The 15,282-nt window shown below is 32.1% G+C and overlaps 1 protein-coding gene across 9 annotated transcripts in view; it reads right to left on the bottom strand.

Annotated features, from left to right (window-relative positions):
• Nucleotides 1-15,282, bottom strand: part of LOC127737260 (uncharacterized) — a 249,379-nt gene that overhangs the window by 231,701 nt on the left and 2,396 nt on the right. For 3 of the 9 annotated variants that reach the window (XM_052247812.1, XM_052247810.1, XM_052247811.1), the window contains exon 1: nt 9,611-9,771. In XM_052247812.1, coding sequence (XP_052103772.1) covers nt 9,611-9,665 — 55 coding nt within the window. In that variant the 5' untranslated portion in view covers nt 9,666-9,771. Of the gene's footprint in view, nt 1-908; nt 983-3,473; nt 3,583-9,610; nt 9,772-15,282 lie in introns of those variants that run through there. The other 6 variants (XM_052247815.1, XM_052247813.1, XM_052247817.1 and 3 more) reach the window with 3 other exon arrangements.

Below are 15,282 nucleotides of genomic sequence, written 5' to 3'. Positions count from 1 at the left end.
TTGTGCCAAGTCGGTAGTCTGTAATTCAGTAGTTGTCGTTGGTTGTATGTAGTATTTAGTTTTCATGAATTGTTTTAATATTGGCGGTTGGTTTTCTCGATTAAATTTGTTGAATAGTCAAGGCATTTATAGCTTACTATACGTTAAAGGTTTTGCTCGTTGTTGAAGGCCGTATGTTGACCTTTAGTTGCTCACATCCACGTCACTTGATCTCTACTGGAATGTTGTCTCATTGGCAATATCTCTTTATGTTTATAATAATTGAATCTAATGTTTGGTCTGGAAGTTTGGTTGTACCTGTAAAAAACTTATTTCGAACGGTAAAGCACAGTCTTATTTTTAAGGAGATCTTGTTTACCGATTGCGGAAATTGAAATACGATACGGATATTTTTTCTCAGATGTATTTCAGCTTTGTATCGATCTGATGAGGTAAGCCCTTTTCAACTGATATTTATAGTTTGTTCTTATGTTGTACTGTTACATCACTGTCCCAGGTTTGGGGAAGGTTGGCGCCTTTAAACTAGTTTAACCCCGCCATATTATGTATGTGCCTGTCCAAAGCCTGTTATTCAGTGGTTGTCGTTTGTTGCTGTATATCATATTTGTTTTTTCGTTTATTATTTTGAACATAAATCAGGCCGTTAGTATTCTCGTATGAATTGTATTAAATTTTGTCATTTCGGGGTCTTTTATAGCTGACTATTTGGTATGAGTTTTGCTCATTGTTGAAGGCCGTACGGTGACCTATAGTTGTTAATTTCTATGTCATTTGGTCTCTTGTGGAGAGTTGTCTCATTGGCAATCATACCACATCTTCTTATTTCTATATTTAGCACGATGTGCTTTTTGTGTTAAAATCTCAAATGTTGAATAAATATTTGAAAATATCAAGTAAGTGAGACTTACATTTTATAGTAGCTGAGATACAACATATGATTGTTACAAGGATTATACCTCCAACAATGCCACCAGCAATGGCCCTAGTTAAATAACAAAATTCTAATGTAGATTAACGCAGTGAACATTTATTATCAAATGTAGACATGCTAAAGTCTATCATAGTAAATACGTGTAGTTATGAAACCCGAATAAAGTATCCGAAAACGAAAATCATTAAACAATTAAAAAAGAAAACCAAACATATATCTGTAACAAACATAAACTTTTAGCTACCGCTTTACAAGCAGAACCAAATACAATGAAAGTCCCAACTATGTATTGGCTTCCGAAGCTACACAAAACACCATACAAATATAGATTCATTTTGTCTTCAAGCCATTGTTCCACTACTAAATTGTCTATTCTTCTTACCAGTACACTTGGTACAATCAAAAACCTGATAATAAATTGTTCAAATAAGGCCTTCGAAAATAGTGGAATTAATTACTTTTGGAGTGTCAAGTGTCAAGAACTCGTTGGAAGTACTTGATAAATTACATGCATATATTGGTGATTTTGAATCTGTTCAAAGTTTTGATTTTTCTACCCTATATACCACATTGCCTCACATTCTCATTAAGAAAAAATTCACACACCTAATTAAATGGGCATTTAAAAAGTCAGAATGTGAATATATATATTCAAACTCTTTTAGGTCATTTTTTAGTAGCAATAAACAAAAAAACTATGTCAATTGGACATGCTTTGATACTATATATGCCCTTGAATTTTTACTAGATAACTTTTTTGTTCGCTTTGGAGATTCCGTATATCGTCAGGTTATCGGAATTCCAATGGGGACTAACTGTGCACCACTTATTGCGGACCTTTTTTTGTATTACTATGAGTTACAATTTATGACAAAAATCAGCAAAGACCCATCGAAACAACATCTGATACACAAATTTAATAATACTTTTAGATATTTGGATGATATTTTGGCTCTCAATAATGACGACTTCAGTATGTATACTAAAGAAATTTATCCTGTTGAACTTACTTTAAATAAAGCTAATACTAACAATGACCACTGCCCTTTCCTCGATCTTGATATCTATATCATTAATGGAAAGCTTAATACTAAAATATATGATAAAAGAGATGATTTTTCATTTCCTATCGTTAATTATCCATTTTTAGATGGTGACGTTCTCTTGTCACCATCTTACTGGTGTTTATATATCTCAACTTGTACGATTCGCTCGTGTATGTAACAATGTTTTAGATTTTAACGAGAGAAATTTATGTATTACTGAAAAATTATTACACCAGGGTTTTCGATATCACAAACTAGTCAAAACATTTACTAAATTTTATCATCGGTATAAGGACATCATTCGTAAATATAGCTCAACATGCAGACTTCTTATACGTTCAGGTATTTCACATCCAATTTTTTATGGAAATATTCTTTATAAAGCACAAAAATGTCAGTATTCACCTCTGAAGCTAACAAAGCCTTTAAATAGACTTATTAAGAAGGGATATAGTTACGATACTGTTGTCAGGTCATTAAAGATTGCATATTTTGGCGCTAATATTGATTCACTTATAGGGTCTTTGCATCGGCACTAAACACATTTATTTAAAAACCAGTTGTTGGCATGCCACGGGTTATGTTCTTCTCGTATATGTTATGATGGTATAATACTAAACCCCTAACGGGAAGGATTGTGCCTGATATTCATATGATGAAGACATAATCTTTCAATCAGTTTAATTGAAGTCTGGAGCTGGCATGTCAGTTAACTGCTAGTAGTCTGTTGTTATTTATGTATTATTGTCATTTTGTTTATTTTCTTTGGTTACATCTTCTGACATCAGACTCGGACTTCTCTTGAACTGAATTTTAATGTGCGTATTGTTATGCGTTTACTTTTCTACATTGGCTAGAGGTATAGGGGGAGGGTTGAGATCTCATAAACATGTTTAACCCCGCCGCATTTTTGCGCCTGTCCCAAGTCAGGAGCCTCTAGCCTTTGTTAGTCTTGTATTATTTTTAATTTGAGTTTCTTGTGTACAATTTGGAGTTTAGAATGGCGTTCATTATCACTGAACTAGTATATATATTTGTTTAGGGGCCAGCTGAAGGACGCCTCCGGGTGCGGGAATTTCTCGCTGCATTGAAGACCTGTTGGTGACCTTCTGCTGTTGTCTGTTCTATGGTCGGGTTGTTGTCTCTTTGACACATTCCCCATTTCCATTCTCAATTTTATTATGTAATAAAAAATAAATAGTGTTTACCCTTTATCCTGCTAACACAAATACAAAAGTGGACCTAAACTTTTGATACTGCGAAATGACGTATAGCCTTGGTTGAAGACATAGTGCACTCCCTTTCGGGTCATGCGTTCTGTTTTCAACTTTGACTCCTTTTCACATATATAGTCAATTCTAAACACAACAGTATTCTAAGTATATTTTAACTACTGATGATGATGAAAACTGTTGTTTTGACTTTCATTAACAAAAATCAACTAGTTTTTGTGAACAAGCAATACATGTTTGTAGAAATTATTAGAGATAACTTACCCTCCTGATGATGAGCTCTCATAACATCGTGATGTACCGGTACAACTGTAGCCCCTTGGACAACACCAAGAATACCCAGTACAATGATAGTAACTACCAGGGCAAGATCCTACAATAATATAATTATAACTGTAGGACAACACCAATCATACCCAGTACAATGATAGTAACAACCAGGGCAACCTCCTTCAATAATATAATTATTACTGTAGGACAACACCAATCATAACCAGTAAAATGATAGTAACTACCAGGGCAACCTCCTACAATAATATAATTACTACTGTAGGACAACACCAATCATACCCAGTACAATGATAGTAACCACCAGGGCAACCCCCTACAATAATATAATTATTACTGTAGGACAACACCATTTATACCCAATACAATGATAGTAACTACCAGGACAAGATCCTACAATAGTATAAATTACACTTATGTTCTTATTGACTTCAAACGGATAAAGGATACATCACCATCTTATTGAGACCATTCAAAATTTAAAAAAGTACTATTAATGACTTAATGTTGATTATAATGGTAGTGTATTTTTCAGGTCTTTCAAACGATTAAAACATAATATGGCGATCAGGTATATAGACACTTCCTTTTTTTCTTTATTGCAATTAAAACCAATTACCTCTCATTGTTATTTAATTATAATTCAATATAAATAGAAACAGTTGTTAGTTTTATTTGTCAAGAACTGGAAGGTCTACTATTTATTTTAATCATATCTAGTCGAAAGGTAAGGAAAAGTATAAATGCTTTCCACCGGTTTTGTATTAGAGAATTTATAAGAAATAAAATTGAAAATGGAAATGGGAAATGTGTCAAAGAGACAGCAACCCGACCAAAAAGCAGAAAACTTCGTAAGCGATAATCAACGAGCGATGTGAGTCGCAAGATGATTATCGTTTCCGAATCCACTACTTCTTATACATTTTCTAGCTTATCCTATTTCTAGCAAAACGACTGACTGTTTTACGTTTTGACAATAAATCAACGGAATTTCATAAAGATAATTTAGTATTTTGTCTTTTTATTCTATAATAGTTGGAAATGATTATTTCCACACGGTTCACATCTATATTTAGACATTCGACAAGTTAAAATAAGTTTAATATAACTTAAATGGGGTGTTAGCTCCCCTTTTTAACTCCAAATTTCATATTTGTTAATAAATATTTCATTTAATTATTAATCATTACAAATTATTTATATTGAATAGATTTTGGTATTTATGATTTATTCAAAAAGACATATATTAATACACAGAATTTATCTTGTTTCGAAAATTTTAGAAATTGTAATTACAAAAATTTAGAACCTTTAAAATTTATATATACTAGTATTTGGCAAAATTTATGAAGTAATCTGAGGGCTGGCTACCAATTAGCCGTACTTATCCATTAATAAAGATAAATAAAAACGTACTAATCCAAATCTATGAGTTTAGCGCAACTGCCACAAACCTACCGTTTCATGTTGCTCCATTTCATGTTGCTTTCCAAATGAAAGACAATTATGTGCTAAAGGTTGTATTTGAACATTTATATATTAATTTTGTTTACACTGTTTCCGTTTCATTCAGTTTAGATTATTTTAGCGTTATTTAATTTTGCATCCATCGTCAATCAGTCAATTAGCTAGTATTATATGTGGTACGCATTCCCAAATCCCAAGCAGAATTGCTCTTGCTACAGGTGTATAACAATGTTAATTTTATAAACTTTCAATCAAGCTGCTCATAGCCGTGATTGTTAAGTCGTTGGTAACGATAGTCATAACGATGATATTAACAGTACGGAGTTCAGACCTTTTTATCCGGAATGAAATTTTTTCATCGTAATTTTTTTCTCGACCAAAATATTGTTTTAATCTTAGAGGTATTATATATTTCATTTTCATGTAATGGCGATGATTTTGTTTGTGTTTTTTTTACTGTCAAAGAAGTAGTTTTACGGTCGCACTTTATTCAAATTAGAGCCCGTTCAATGTAGACGTGATGTTTATTTGGACCATTTATAATCAAACAAAGAAAAAATTGATTGATAGCATGATAATAAAATAAAACTAAAACCATAAGTAAGCATTTGCTATGATGAAAAAGAAAATTGAAAGTCCTTGTATGTTAAAAGTGTTATGGGCATATTGATGTTTGTTTTATCATGTTGAAAATCGACCAATGTTCAAACCTGACATCCGGAATAAACTCTTTTTATGATTTTAAAGAAAATGTTTTATTTTTTTTTTCTCTTGTCATTTTATATTTTGATAATGCTATAAAATCATACTCAAGAACGTTCAAATGTAGAACATAATAATCTTTATAACACCCAAAATAAAGCAAATCAAAAATATTTGAAAAGAACATGAACAAACCAAGACATAATATATATTTCATTGATTACAGAAGTTAATTGTCAATGAGACAGAAATCCAGTTTATTGACATGTATTGACAATTAAGCGCTTTAAGAGTATAATTTAAACATTTATGTCAGCACTCGTGGTATAGTGGTATTATGCATAGACTGAAGACTGTAATGATTTACATTGAAAATACCCGCGAGGTCGAACCCTTCATACGAAACACGTTTTTGAGAGGATAAAAGATCGTAAGTTGAAAATTAAAAGTTATGATATAAGTTATCTTAACTTAACACAGTGGTCAGCGGGTTCTTAAAAAATCATCCACATTAAGAACAATAGTCTGACGTCAAGAGAAATGGGTTTACGTCTGATAAACTTATAATAATAAAAAAAACTACCTTTCAATGTTCTTTGGTGCCTAACTGATACAAAAAAAAAAAACGTAAAGCAAATTAATTCATATTCTTTATTCAATCTTTGTGGTTTGCCTCCCATATTTTAACACTAAACTTCGATTTCATAAATAACTGACTTTTATCATACAAACTTTAATGTTGATGGCGGATCTCTGCTGATCTCTGTTTAATTTGTAAGCGACTCTTTCGACACTGGGCGATTATGGGATAAGAGTGTTTTTTAAATACTTTTCTTTTGCTAAAGACCATGTGACAATCCTTTCTACCCTTTTTGGACCTTTGTTTTTTATACATGGTTGAAAATCGCTTTAGACCAAGTTTAAGGTACGAGTTCGGATTCAAGGACCGAAAGTAACCGTTATACATACCGCGGAATACTTTTAAAATTATTTGCTTTTGTCTCGTAATTAAATGCGTCTTTTTATTACTCTTATTTCATGGGATAGAGAATGAAAACGGGCAATGTGTAGAAAAAGATAAAAATAACAAAAATACTGAACCTCATGGAAAATTCGAAACGGGAAGTCCCTTATAAAATGGCAAAATCAAAAGCTCAAACATATCAAACAAATGGAAAACAACTGTAATATTCCTGACTTGATAAAGGCATTCCCTTATGTAGAAAATGGTGTATTAAACCGGGTTTTATAGTATGCTTATCCTCTCATTTATGTGACTGTCGCATAAAATTCCATGATATTGACAACAATGTGAAAACAAAACATACAGACATAATTGGTAAAAATGTCAAAAATTTGGGTACGGCAGTCAAAACTGTTATAATCTTAATGACTTAAAAAAGAAACAAACATGTCAACAAAGAAAAACGAAATGGCATATAGACAAAGCACATAAGCAAAAATGACAGACAAGAATACAAAAAAGAGCATAATAACACAATGGCGGGATGTATAAATACTGAGACAACAGGAACAAACAACCCAAGGCCACCAATGGATCTTCAACGCAGCTCACCCCTAAACAATAGTTGATACTAGTTCAAAGAAATGGACGCCACTCTTTACTCAGAAACATCCATTGAACCAAAATTAAAAAAACACACAAGACTACCAAGGCTAGAGGTTCCTGAATTCGGACAGACGGAATCATGCTGCGGATTTAAACATGTTTTGTGTGGTCTCAACCCTCCCCCTATACCTCTAGCCAATGTGGAAAAAACAAACATACAGCAAAACGGTCAGTAAAACTCAGTTTAAAAGAAATCTGAGTCCGATGTTAGAATAGGTAATAGAAGCAAGATGACGATGATAAACATAAATTAACAAAGGACTACTAGCAGTTACTGACATGCCATTATTTGCTTTCTGCAAAAAAGATCAACATTTCAGCATCATCTCTTGACTGGCAATAAGTAAATGAGAAATTTTCAATTTCGGTACTCTTTTTTAATTTCTTAAAAGTTTGGCGAAGTTAATGATATTCTGTCTCTAATAAAGTACCCCCAACCAGTCGGTAGATGCTCTTTATTAAACACCCTATCTGGCCATCAGCACCTCTATTTTGAACGATAAGTTAATATTTTCCAAATTTTTATGCATAGTGATGGATATAAAAAGAATGTTCCTTTCGTTTTTGGGGAATTTTGGACAAAACATTGGGGTAAAATATTTAAAAAGTATACAATTACAAAAAAATCTTTTGTGCTAGAATTTCAAGGACAATTAACAAATAAGTTATGTTATATCATTTAGAATAGATCCCTAAATGCAAAGCATTATTTTTGTAATTTTTTGGAAGTAAACTTTGTCGTGAAAATTTAATTTTTGTTAACAAAATTCACAAATGTTAAACATCTTTTTAAAAATTTAATTTTTGTTAACAAAATTCACAAATGTTAAACATCTTTTTGTGCTACGCTTTCAAAGAAATTTGATATATAGATATAATAAACTATTCCAAATTGAGTTAAAGTGTCAAAAATTTTAAAAAATGTTACAAAAACTTACTTTCTGTTCAAAATTGAATCTTTTTAGAAATATCTGTTAGTGGTAGGATTTACACAAAAACTGACATTTGGGTGTATAATGCAATTCAAAATTGTTCATAGGTATCTAAAACATTTTTTTGAAGAAGGGAATAAATGTGGGAAACAGTAAGTTTTTGTTTAAAAAACTCCATTGAGAAATGTCTCCTTATGCTAGAATTACAACAAAAAATTGATATGTAGGTGTAATAAAGTTATTTCGAAGTGATTGAAGGTGTATGAAAATATATATATAATTAAACTCGGCAGAAAACTACTTTTTGTTAAAATATTACAAATTTTGAGAAATATCTTTTATGTTAGGATTTCAACATACATTGATTTTTGCAATTCCATTTTTTTTTTTCATTTTCATTTTACTGTGAGAAGACAAAATAGTTATCGGTTGACCTATTTGGAAGGCCTGCTACGATGATTCCGACAACAGAAATAAGCGTGTAATACACCATTTTGTAGAAAATTCAATGTTAAATTACGATATAACAAGTTTCGGTGAGATAGACAACGCGGAATCGAAATATAACGAAAGTTCGCGACCGACTATCATTTTTTCAAAAAAGGCGGGTTGAGTACCTTGTGTTATATTAAGGTATATATGATTTTTGTTTAGAGACAAAGTGCCTGTAGTAATGTTATATTGATTATAAATTTATTTCTACGTCAAAATGGAAAATTCACCATAGAAGTAACAGCTCTTAGTGATTGGGAAACCAGCAATAACATACTGATACGAAATGAGATCTTAAATGATATAATATACTTTGATTGAAGATCCAATATATTCAAGTTGAAGACTTAAAGAAAAAAGATAAATTGGGATCTAAAGGACAAGTAACAAATGAGAACAAACAGATCAAGGTACTTAAAGGAACACACGTATAAATATGAAACAAGGCTTTTGATCAGAAAACATTGAAAACCTAAGGACAAGCAAACATATCTTAAACTACAGGCAAAAATAAGCGTAAAATGCATAGGAAACACTGTGTCACATGTATAACTCCATCTGACTGATGCTGTGAATTGATTTTAATCAATTATATATTGTTCTTAGGAATTTGGCTAATGATAATTCTTTTTTCATTGCATTATATCGTGTGAAGGGAGTTGTGAAAACTGGCAAGTCATGTAGTTAGTAATTACATTGTCAATTAGAAAGCAAGTTCTGACCATTCCAATTTATGTTTCTTAAAAAAATAAAAAAAATTCTAACATTTTGCTTATATTAGCTGTTGTTCCATAGAACCAACTGACAATTGAAAGTGAGTTATCTCATTGTGGAGATATTGTATGAAGCTAAGATTAATATTTTAGATTATCATACCTGAGATAACTTACCTTTTACAGTACTTATCCAAAAAGAAATAACTATAGTCAGTATTACTGGTCCCATCCTACCACTTTGTCTTGTTGACCAACTTGGCAAAAGAAAATGCCCCTTAAAGAAGTTATGTCTTTAATCCAGAACAAAACTCTATTTTCTTCCTGTTTTCGTGTCATTGAGAAAACATTTTTAATGGTATTAATTTCAAACAATAGAATAATCATTTTGAAAATTGAAGGTGTAGTTGTCCTTGAACACGAACTTTTAACTATTTGTTAAGCATTAGACAATATAATTATGTACACTTATTATATAGGGCTAGAGGTGTTTTTATTGACCAATCTGTTAAATAGTTCTGTGATCATTTATATTCTAATTGTACTGAAAAAAAAAATCAAAAAGCGATCCTTGGTTGTATTTCTAATTCCTAATATCATACCTGTATAACCAAATAAAACAAATGATAAAAAGGACGAAGAAAATGTCCCGTTGTCACAATTTACATATAATAGAGTTCTTTAACACTCCATAGTTCGACCACGCAATGCAAACACATTGATGACAAAATTAACACAAAAGATCAATTAGCAAAATGTACAATTTTTTGGACTTAACACATTACTATAACATTAAATACATACTTTAATATATATTGTAAAGTAACACGTTTAAATCATATGAAACGAGTTTCCTGTAGCAATGGGGAAGATAAAAACATTTAAGGATGTGAATGGTGAATGCTCACACGTTAAACATTTTGTACTAGGCAAAACTAAAAAAAACTAGTTCATGAAAGGTATAGTTGTATAATCCCAGCTCGGTATTTTGGATAGTTGTTTGAAGGTAGCAAAAATTCTTTTAACAGTAAGCATCCAAACGTACATGTATGTTGAAGATTACCGTTTTTGGTGCCCTTCCTATTGCTTGTTAAATGGTTTTATTATAGATCAAATGAGGATGTTACCAATACGTTTCGTGGACATATACATTAACGTTTACTAAATCCATGTTACTGCACTTGATGCAAATTTCTATAGTTGACGTCTCTTTAGTGACATCCGAGACCAAAAATATCTGAAAATCTAAAACGAATTAAACACGTTAAAATGATTATAACACCGAAAAACATTGGAATAGCCAGTTGTTAATTCACTCCGGTACAACACGTTTCGTGACCCTCAAAGTGTCATACGCAATACAGATTTTTTTGATAGGCTAAAATCAGTTTTTTTGGTTTCCTCTTTTTGATATCCTGAAACCTTTAATAACGCATTATGATAAACGGTGTCCATTTTACTGCACCATATGCGCATTTTAACAATTAATGTCTCTTCAGTAATGCCCGAGGTCAAGATATTAAAACTCTTAAACTTAATATACACTTTGATGAACTGATATAGTTATGAATTTTTCTAATCGTAGAAGCCGTTGATTCATCTGTAGTCGATGTTGACGTCCTAATCACTTTGGAGAACAGTTGGCTTATTGGCAACCATACCTCATCTTATTATATTTATAAGTGGTTCAATAAATAAAAGCAACAGTAGTAAACCGCTGTTCAATAGTCAAAATCGATTAAGCAAAAACAAATCCGGGTAACAAACTAAAACCGAGGGAAACACATCAACTATAAGAGGAAAACAACGGAACAACAGAAACACTGAACTGCAACAAAAACAAACGCCAACATACATAGAAACGGACTTTTTGATAACAACTGCCATGTTCCTGACTTGGTACAGGACATTTTAAGAATAAATGGTGGGTTGAACCTGGTATAACAGACACTGGCTACATATGTCTGGTAATCTCTATTGTACAAAACAATACAATAACAGATAATTCGATTAAGCAAAAACAAATCCGGGTAACAAACTAAAACCGAGGGAAACACATCAACTATAAGAGGAAAACAACGGAACAACAGAAACACTGAACTGCAACAAAATCAAACGCCAACATACATAGAAACGGACTATCTGATAACAACTGCCATATTCCTGACTTGGTACAGGACATTTTACAAAAAAATGGTGAGTTGAACCTGGTTTTAGAGCTAGCCAAACCTCCCGCTTATATGGAAATGTAAAACAATACAGCTAAAATGACAACACTACGTGACAGTACAAACAAACACATGAACACTCAGCACAGAGAAATTCATAAATATATAATATAATAGTACATAACAACATGTAAACCGCAGAATAACAACGGACACCTCACATGAATTTACGGCAGCACACCAGGACACCACAAACGAAATATAAACTGCGCGTCATATGAATGGATCAACATCACGTAAAAGTGACGTATTTTTTGTGACGTTTATATTATCACAGGTAAATTTCTAAAAATAAAAATAGACTGATTAATTTATAGACATGTACAAGAATATAAATTTGGATTGAGTTTGTAATGATGTTATTATATGTATTTATTAACCATGACTAGAATATTAAAATGGAATTGTGTTTGTAGTTGTGTTATTATTTGTATTTTCTAACTATGTTGGTTTTTCTTCTAAATCAAAACTGAGTATAAACAAAAAATCCTGTGCATATAGTTGTTTTAAACTTAAAATCATATAAATGAAGTAGCTGATTTTTTATCTTAACTTTTCCATACATATAGAAAACAAAAATTAAATTAAATAACTGTAATACAAGGCAAGATCATGTTAGAACAAACAGTAAACACACATAGAAACAAACAACATATAACAAAAACCACGTGTAACTTGACTATACTGACAAATAAGACATATTTGAAATGTACCAAAAATTCAGAATTCAAACTACAAACGAAATAAACAGACAACAACTCAGCACAAAATGACCCATCGGTCCCACACGTATAAGAAAGTAACAACAAAATGCCCGAAAGCGGGATTTAAACTGACAAAATCAAACGCTATCAATCATCGGAACAAGTGCAAAATACTTTTGGTACAGGCATTTTGCAGAAAAAAATGGTGGGTTTGATAGCTAGCTGAACCTCCCACTTGAATGACAGTTGTTTACAATTCCATTATATTCACAGAATTGGGTGAGTAACCCAAATAGACATAAATAGGGTAATGTGACAATAATTGGGACCCAGTAGCCAAAACTGTGTAACATACATTAGAAACATTCAACACAACTGACATAATAATTCACACAAACATACACATTAGTCATATATCAAAGACGCCGACAACAAAGGTTTAGAAGATGATACATTTGACAATGAACGACGTCAACAATATTTTTTGGTCGTTGATAGTACATACCGTGTAAAGTATACACTTTCTCGATAAAGTAAAAATTAAGTAAATATAAATACTAGAGTAAAGAAAATAGAAACACCACTGTGAAAACCCTTTGTGTCCGAATCGCACCTCAGGACCCACCTGTAGCAGGAATGCACCAAAAAGTCAAAAACATGATGGCGGGATGCATAAATACCGAGTTACGTCAAAAGTCATACATGCGATCAAAAGAAGCAGAATAGCACGAAGACAAATAACGGGAAAACTAAAGTAAAATAAAAAGATACACAACTTTATGAAGTAGACACTGGATATCTATCTATTAGGTTTTTGAGGTAAGGGTCACGGTGGTCGTCATGTTACACCTCAGCACGAAGAATCTATTACTCAAAACCATCTTGTATTATTTATGAAGTAGACACTGGATATCTATCTAGTAGGTTTTTGAGGTAAGGGTCACGGTGGTCGTCATTTTACACCTCAGCACGAAGAATCTATTACTCAAAACCATCTTGTATTATTTATGAAATAGACACTGGATATCTATCTATTAGGTTTTTGAGGTTGGGATCACGATGGTCGTCTTTTTACACTTCAGCACCAAAAATCTATTACTCAACACCATCTTGTATTATTTATGAAGTAGACACTGAATATTTATCTATTAGGTCTTTGAGGTTAGGGTCACGGTGGTCGTCTTTTTACACTTCAGCACCAAGAATCTATTACTCAAAACCATCTTGTATTATTTATGAAGTAGAGACTGAATATTTATCTATTAGGTCTTTCAGGTTAGGGTCACGGTGGTTGTCTTTTTACACTTCAGCACCAATAATCTATTACTCAAAACCATCTTGTATTATTTATGAAGTAGACACTGAATATGTATCTATAAGGTCTTTCAGGTAAGAGTCACGGTGGTCGTCATTTTACCTTGCATTTTTATTTATTTCTTCATTAAGATAGAACTGTTGTAGAAAATTGTGCATCTCATATTCTACAATTTCATACAAATAATAAAAAAATCAAACAGAAATCATACCTTTTGGTTCCCGTACTGGACATGAGATACTAACGATTCCAAACTTTTTTTGCCGAGGAAATTTTGACAGTTTTATACCTTGTCAAAATGAAGGATTTGAGAGTAAAGATATATGTTATTGAGGAATGACAAGTTGTAATATGAGCTATTGTTCACTAATGATACACCGCTATAAGTATTTGGTACTCTTGGTAATTTGGTTGATAAGTGATGGATGTAAAAACTCATCACACGGTATAGCATGCACACATGGCGGTTGATTATAAATTTCAGAAAGCTCTGATCTATAGTACCTGACCAACACTTCATACATGACCATCATGGTATATCATAATTACATACAGCATGACGCCAAATTTCAGTAAGCTATGAATTGTAGTTCCCCCAAAAAATGTTATTGTATCGACAGAGGAAAACACGGACGGATGTATACCAGTAAACCCCTCGTTTGGAGCAAGGGCATAACAATCATTTTGACAGACATCTTTGTTGTTTCTGATTAATTAATCCTTTTTGATAATACAACAGATTTGTTCTCAGATATTGAAGTTAAACTGTGTCATGTACAATGGCATCACGATCCGATCCTAGAACTTTAACAATCAGATCGGAATACTTGACCGCCGTTTCTTAATCCGTCAGGATTATATTTTTCAATATACCAAGAGACATTCGTGGTAATCAATGTAGAACACATCTGACATCTTTTGAAAGCAAATTCTTAGTCGAAAGATTTAGTCATTAGTCTTTCTTTCTTTATTTTCTTTAATTTTGAAATATTGATAAATTTCATAATAAACTGCTTATAACAGTTTAGCAGAACCTGAGATCACCCTAATTTTTTGGTGGGGTTCGTATTGCTCAGTCGTTAGTTTTCTATGTTGTGTATTGTGTACTGTTGTTTATCTTTTTCTTTTTTAGTCCTGGTGTTTTCAGTTTATTTTCGAATTATGAGTTTGAATGTCCCTTCGGTATCTTTCGCCTCTCTATTAGAGTAAGACACCTTTTGAATTGTTTTGTTTTAATCCCAGCATGACTTTGGAGGAGGTATTGATCAGATAAAACATTTTGCACTTATATATGTTTCGTGATCGTTTGGAAGTTTGGAAGTTAATTATCGGTGCTACCTACTCTAAGGTGAGAATATATAGAGATGCTAAATTTATAGTACAGGTGCTGTCATTAGTTCTAAATCTAAGGACTTTTGTATACATTCAAAATAAACTGAAAGCATATCCACCGATAAAATGTAAAAGTTTTATTTAAGTGTTATTTTTCGTCGTTTTTCCTTTTTTTGCCATGATGCAATCGGTTTCTCCTTGACTAAGGAATTTTGATTGTCCCTGGGTATCTTCCGTTTCGTTTTTATATAAATATCAAAGATCATTTCT

Source organism: Mytilus californianus, unplaced genomic scaffold, assembly GCF_021869535.1.
Source record: "Mytilus californianus isolate M0D057914Y unplaced genomic scaffold, xbMytCali1.0.p SCAF_4, whole genome shotgun sequence".
Lineage (NCBI taxonomy): Eukaryota > Metazoa > Mollusca > Bivalvia > Mytilida > Mytilidae > Mytilus > Mytilus californianus.
The sequence above is the reverse complement of the archived record's forward strand: the minus strand, read 5'-3'. Positions and strand labels throughout refer to the sequence as shown.